Here is a 7500-nt window from a genome sequence, read left to right on the forward strand (position 1 = left end):
AGATATGTACGAACGTAAGACTGTAAAATACGCATGCACGACTGATTACAAAAAATTGCCATGACCAAGCAAGCATGAAGCAAACCGGAACCCTGCAATCATAATACGACGAGCAACAGCAGAGATAATAGTAATAACAATGATGATCCTGCTATCTGACCTACAACACGTCCGGCTCTTACTGGATGTGCTTTCCACTGCCTGGGATGGGAAGCTCAATTCCGGCGATTAAATCATTTCTTATTCTTTTTATTCTCTATATTCAGTAAAACACGCACATAAAAAACACATATCTATCCATGTGTATGTATGTATGTATCTATCACCTTATCCCCAAATATCTACCTTTATATGTCTGTCTATCTATCGAACTACTTATCTATCTATATTTCTACATGCGTTCTTACGAGAAACCCTCTCGTGACCTACCTTAATCCAGTCCTTGAGCCAGGTCACGTCGGGCTTGGGGTCACCCGCCACCTCGCACTCGATGATCGCCAGGTCGCCCTCCTCGGCCTCGATCGCGCGCGGCTTCTTCACGAACATGGGCTCCTTGCTCAGCCTGCAACAGGTGGGAAGGAAGGAATTAGCAACGCACGGTGCAAAGGTGCCACGAAATCTCTTCGGCGGCGGAGAATCTTGGCGCTGCTGAGGGTGACTGAGTTGGGGACTTTCTCTTATCTTTTCTTACGTTTGCGCGATTCTTATTACCAACATTTTAGCATTCCTTTAGGCAGAGGAATGTGCTGAACTCTCCCGTTCGTATTATCGCTTTTACAAATATGTTAATCATGTATGAGATGCAGCACACGTACACGTACACGTACACGTACACGCACACACACACACACACACACACACACATACACACACACACACACACACACATATATATATATATATATATATATATATATATATATATATGTATACATTCCATTATCAAGAAAATGATCACCAATATGGATTTTTGGTTGTTGAACTTTAACATGCAGTCATTATAGATATTAGGTTATATTATACACTATCAAAGATATATATACACTATCAGCGTACACTTCAAATACGCAACTATCAATATTTTTAGATCTTTAATCGAGAGATTAATATCTCTATCTTTATCTTAACAAACTACAACATCATCCTGCAATTTAGCCTCCGAAGTCAATAACAACATAAACTAAGCAACGAAGGGAAACCGCAGTTATTTATTGACCATGAAAGTATCATTAAACTGATAACTGAGTGTTATTCGGATGCAATTTCGAGGCTTGATCATAATGTTAGCTGCGGGTGTAATTAAGGTGGACTGATGAAGACACTCATGGACGTTAATTGCAGCACCTGCATACCCCGTGTCGGTAATTAGCAGTGGGAATTAGGTCAGGCTTTTAATTAATGCGTTAATATGGTATCGGTGCTTAGCCGATTGCATCTAACTATAAGGCGCAGTGTAAGCAAGTTCCCGCGTTACTCTTACTCGTTTTACATGTAAATATGAATACACACACACACACACAATCACACACACACACACACACACACACACACACACACACACACACACACACACACACACACACACATATATATATATATATATATATATATATATATATATATTTATATATCTATATACAAAATCACACATATGTAAAAGCTTGCTCAGCATCTCTAAACGGGTATTCAGTCATGAGTTAACACTGCGCCTGAGAAAAAATGTAAGACTCGTAAGAACGCTGAGGTCGTGCCATGGGAACTCTGCAACAGTCACTCCTATGCATGTGCATGATCATTATCATTACCTCACATGCAGTAAGAGGTATTCAGTATTAGATATATTTAAGATTCAATAGAAGTTTAAAAAGATCTCGTATCAAATTACTGCACCACTCCTTTTCAGAAAATATTTTCCTTTCTTTTTCTTTTTAACACCTTTAGTGCATTAATTGTAAGTCTAACGAATTTGCAATATTTTTTTTCTCCTCTCTTTTCCTTCCCCTATACATTCCAACCACCAATCCATCAATCCTTCTAATGTGATTTTCTTTTTTTTGTTACTCTCATCCGTCAAGATCTTCGCAACCCTCTCTCCTTCCCCTTCCCTTCTCTCTCATCCCTCAGGTGCTACATTCCCCTCCCCCCTCCTCCTACCCCTCCCTCCCCGATCTCTCCCCTAAAGACTTCCCTCTCTTCCCAGATGGGGCATTACCATATATGGACATGCAGCCTTAAGATGCCAGGGGAGAGCGAGGGTTCAGGATATGTCACATATATCCAGCTCTATTGGAAGAAAAGGAACGCTGAAGTATCTACTGTCGTAAAAGTTCCAAAGCCAATCGTCCGATGGCAAAGGAATGTGGAGGGTATACGTCGGAGAGTTTCTTTTTTCTTTTGTATGTCGTTACACAGCATTAAAATTCCTCAAGGATGATATATCAGAGTATGGATATCGAATTACCCGAATCCTCCACCTGAATAGCCCGTGGCGGACCTAATCCATCCTTATATATCCATCTGATACAATCAAAACAAACAGCGAGTCGACCGACCACTCAGCCGCGGCGACCCCTTTGAGGAGCCGTGACGTCATCGCGGTTTGTTTACGGCTGAGATCGTTTACGTCACGGAAACGGAACATTGCGCTCCGAGGCCACTCCACCCGCCGGTGTCCTCCGCAATGGGAGATGGTCTACGGGCGCATTTTATAAACTGAACTTGCGTACCTTACATCACCTGGCGTTTGGAAGTGGTTTCTTGCGGTCTTCGAAGTGAAGGTTAAGTGTCTTTTTGGGCTACGCTGTTTTTTTTTTTTTTTTTTTTTTTTTGCATGAATTGTGCTTTCGTGTTTGCGTGATTGTTAGATCTACTTTTGGGATACACTAGAACAATACTATCAAAAACTGCCTATACAAATGATTCTATCAATAATGGTGATATATCTACCTTACAGCATATGCCCCTTAATTTAATTACCTTTATAATGTATGATCATTAGTGACTATAGCTCATATGCATGTGTGCGAGTGCGCAACAGCGTGTGTATATGCAACACTAAATATGCAAATATGTGTATATGCAACCCTGAAAGCATCGCACAATGGGTTTACCGCGAAAAAACAACAACAACCTATCCAACGTAACAGTCAGACATTACGTTACTTGAACGTCCAAGCAAAATGTCTTCTCGTCACGACTCACAAGGGTATGAATGATGGCACAAGACGTGAGGGATAGCAAGACAATAGGCAGCATTTTCTCTCTCACATCACTTCTTACCTCTTGCTCCTCCCTTTCCCTCCAATCGTCTGTCTTTTCTCTTTCTGCTTACCTCATCTCCCCTTCTCCCCCACCCCTCCTTCCCTTTCCTTCCTGTCCTACCCTAGCGTCCCTCCCATGCCTTTCCTCCCTTCCCTAGCCTCCTTTCCATGCCCTTCTTTCCTATCTTCTCCTCTTTCTCTTCGCCCCTTCTCCCTACTCCTCTCCCCTCCCCCTCTTTCCCCTCTCCTCCTTCCCTTCCCCTTTCCCCTCCCCATTTCTTCTCTCCTTTACTCTCTTCCCCTTCCTACCGGCGCTTCCCTCTAATCCCTACCACCCTCTCCTTCCTTCCCCTCTTCCTCCTCTCCTCCCCTCCCCTCCCCACCCCTCTCCACTCTCTTCCCTCTACTTTATTCCTCCCCCCTCCTTCTTCTTTCTTACCTCCCTTACCTCTCCCCTTCCCTCCCCACACCCTGCCCTCCCTTCCCCGCCCTTCCTCTCTCCCTACGACTCCCCCTCCATTACCCTTCATCCCCTCCCCTCCCCTTCTCTCCTCTACCCTCTCATCCCATCCCATCCCATCCCATCCCATCCCATCTTATCCACTCCCATCCCCTCCCCTCCCCTTCTCTCCTCCACCCTCTCATCCCATCCCATCCCATCTCATCCCATCCCATCTCATCCCCTCCCCTCCCCTTCTCTCCTCCACCCTCTCATCCCATCCCATCCCATCCCCTCTCCCTTTCCCCTCCCCTCTCCCATTCCCCTCCCCCATTCCCCACCTTATGGAACAAACACTCCCCACCACTTTCACGCCATCTCATTGTTGGTCTTCGAGCCAAGGTGTATACACTCTCCTCCTAATTATCTATTCACCGTACAAGCAAACATCTTCCAGGCTGAACAATGGCGCCTTGGAATGCATTATTTTCCTAAGAGAAAATACCTGGCGCTGACATTTTGAAATTCGTTTTATCTCAAATATGCAAACGTCCCACGGATTCGCTCACCATGTCAAATTGGGAAAAGTACGAATGCACGTTGCTTCCTTCTAAGGCAGTCGTCGCAAATCATCAGTGGGATCTAGGATCGCGTGGAGTTAGAATTATATTAATTCCTAATTAAGCTTTGACGTTTTTTGTTGTTGTTTTTTTTCTCTCTCTCGCTCTCAACATTATCATATGTAATCTTAATTATCTGAGTTTCTCTTTCATTTTCTATTTCTCTCTGCACATATTCAACGCACTTTGAAAAATCGAAATTTAAAGTTATATCAATAATCATATTTGACGATAGGATTATATAAAAAAGAAGAAAGTCGGTCACGTAATTAATTGAATTCTACCCCGCAATAAAGAAAAGCCATATGAAGAAGCAAATGCAATTATAGTGTACAAAAATAACCCGTATTCAAACACACACACACACACACACACACACACACACACACACACACACAAACACACACACACACACACACACACGAAGCAACACGATACGATCCTCGTGAAGTGAAGTGGCGATGCAACGATAAAGTCGCTTTGGTATAACGCTAAGAAATTCTCTCTCACTGAACCTAATTTGGCTATGTTAAGTAAAAAAAAAAAAAAAAAAAAAAAAAAAATCTCAGAACTACACGATTCACTCTTGTAAGCCTTTGTGTCTGTCGGCGAATTGCATAACGGAGTTTGAATTTAGAACGTCCACTTAACATTTCTTTCCAAGTGCATAAAAGCTGGTGTGTATATATAGACGTGTTCAAGTAATGTTTATATATATACTAGAATGTGTTTATTGCAATATAATTATTGATATTGGAGACAAAACGTTTCCTGGATATAATTAATTCGTCCATTATTAACACGTTATTTCTTATATGATCAATGGGTTATATTCAACCGGTGTGTAATATAACAGATATATCAATACTTCCATCTGACATTTTGACTGGCACATATCTCAGCCACTTACGGATAGTATGAGTTTAAGCGTCCATGTAATCTCTCTGCAGAGATTCTCCTAGGCAGACGCACACATTCTCTTCGTCTCTCTCTCTCGCTCTCTCTCTCTCTCTCTCTCTCTCTCTCTCTCTCTCTCTCTCTCTCTCTCTCTCTCTCTCTCTCTCTCTCTCTCTCTCTCTCTCTCTCTCTCGCACACACACACACACACACACACACACACACACACACACACACACACACACACACACACACACAAATCTCCCCATGCCATACTACTCGCATCAACGCCACAACATATTCCACCTCCCTCAGAGCGCTAACGTATTCCACGTAGGCCTACCCACAACGCCATCCACGCCTCAGCCGGTCCTGACGTATGGGTCGAAACACAGGCTCTTTCCAGTCAGTAATACGTCACGATAAACGCCGGGGTGTCGTGAAGTGTGGTAACAAACTTTCTCGTGCCTGTCACACGTCTAACGTCGCCAAGGTAACTCCCAAGATGGTTCGGTGGGGATATAATGCCGGGTGGGGGAGAAGGAGAGAGTGTGAAGTGGTATGGAGTTGGGTGGGTGGGAGGAGGAGGAGGAGGAGGTGAGAGTGTGAAGTGATATGGAGTTGGTTGAGAGGTGGGAGAGGGAGGGGCTGTTGTTGGGAAAGGGGAGTGGTTTGAGTGGGATGTGATATGGGGTTGGTGATGGGAGGGGGGGGAGGTGAGTGTGATGTGATATGGGATTGGGTGATGGGAGAGGGGGAGAAGGTGAGTGTGGCGGGGGAAGGAAGAGGTTTGTTGTATGGTATGGGCGGCAAGAGGAGAGGGAAGAGGGAAGAGGGGAGAGGGATGTGGATGTGAGTGTGATCTTGTTGTGATGCTCTTCCGTGGGGCGAGGAGAGAGAGGCGTGAGAGTGGCTCGAATGAGGGAAAGATGTGAGTGACACGCCAACGGATTGAGAGACGGGAAGGGGAAAGGGAAGGGGGAAAGTGATAGATGTGAGTGTCCTATGAGACTAGGAGAAGGAGGAAAAAGCATATGAGTATAATATGGTATGGGATAGTATGGGAGATTGGGTCCTAAAGGTATGATAGATGGTTAGAGGTTAGAGATGGAGTCGATGGGTGGAGGTGGAGGAAGATGGATGGCGGAGAGAATACGACACCACCGTGAATGATGATAAATCGAAAGTCTGTTTATAAGAGAACTATAGAAAGTTGTATTTCGAAAATTCGGCGAAGGCGGAGACTTTTTTCTTTTCGTCCTCAGTCTGATCTATATCTATTTCATGCAAAGTTCGGTTTGGTGTAGAAACAAAATCACATCAACAGTAAATTATGGACACTTGGGACATTGTATCAACCCCTTGTTTAATTGTGTATATGGTTTGGTGTTTTTGTCTTATGTATTGGTATATAAGTCTCCAAAGACGGTACTTACTAATGAATGTTAAGGGAAAATGATAAAATGTGAGCTATGGAAACTTATACATCAACTCAGAGCATAATATGCATCATAAGTTATACCACTATATCAACACATGATTAGGACACACCAAAAGGGTTTAATCTTGCAGGTGCCAAAAAGCTTGGGAAGAAACACGGAAAATTATGAAGTAAACATAAAAGGAAAACTATTTTCATGCGTTAACCAAATATCAAAGCAAACCTAGCATAAAAGAACATAAAATCAAAAGAAATTTGAGATAAGAAAAAAACGAACACAAAAGAAAATGGAATCACAAACAAAATGAAACGCATGGCAAAAATAATAATATAAAAACAACAAATATAGTATGCGTTCGTGCACACATATCAACTGTCATTTTATGAGATCTGACCACGAGATGCAAGTGGCGAAAGCAAAAGGGACTGGGCAACAAAATCTCGTTATTTATTTACCATGGGTGGGTGAGTCTGAAACGAAATCAGAGACGTAATAATCAGAACACGGATACTCGGCAGTCAAAGCTTTGATAGATCTAGTTGCTATTTTACTGACATAAATTAGGGATGTTACAAAGATACGAGGCATAATACTTTGACCAGCTGGCATATTTGATGATTAGGCAAAGCCACCAAACGAATACAGCTTGCAGAATCGCAATACAGCCGAGTTACAATTGCCAAACATTTACCCGACACGGCAAATATTACCAATAATTCTTACTTGCAACGTCAAAAAAAAAAAAAAAAAAAATCATAAAAAACCTACTTGGAAGACAGCCTCTTCTTCGCCGCCAGGTCCGAGTCAGTGCATGAAACGGACACGCGGCACATGGACTCGAT

General features: G+C 43.0%; 1 protein-coding gene across 24 annotated transcripts in view; it reads right to left on the reverse strand.

Moving 5' to 3' along the window:
* LOC122266136 (uncharacterized) overlaps positions 1-7500 on the reverse strand; it is a 383334-nt gene that overhangs the window by 261781 nt on the left and 114053 nt on the right. For 23 of the 24 annotated variants that reach the window (XM_086542571.1, XM_086542570.1, XM_086542567.1 and 20 more), the window contains 3 exons: positions 7427-7500; positions 7114-7128; positions 430-562 (listed from right to left, as the gene is read on the reverse strand). The exon at positions 7427-7500 is cut by the window's right edge and continues 145 nt beyond it. In XM_086542571.1, the coding sequence (XP_086398697.1) occupies positions 430-562; positions 7114-7128; positions 7427-7500 (222 nt within the window). The remainder of the gene's footprint in view (positions 1-429; positions 563-7113; positions 7129-7426) is intronic. The other variant, XM_086542551.1, reaches the window with a different exon arrangement.

Source organism: Penaeus japonicus, unplaced genomic scaffold (genome assembly GCF_977035675.1).
Source record: "Penaeus japonicus unplaced genomic scaffold, GWHDUDI00000001_assembly GWHDUDI00000012, whole genome shotgun sequence".
Lineage (NCBI taxonomy): Eukaryota > Metazoa > Arthropoda > Malacostraca > Decapoda > Penaeidae > Penaeus > Penaeus japonicus.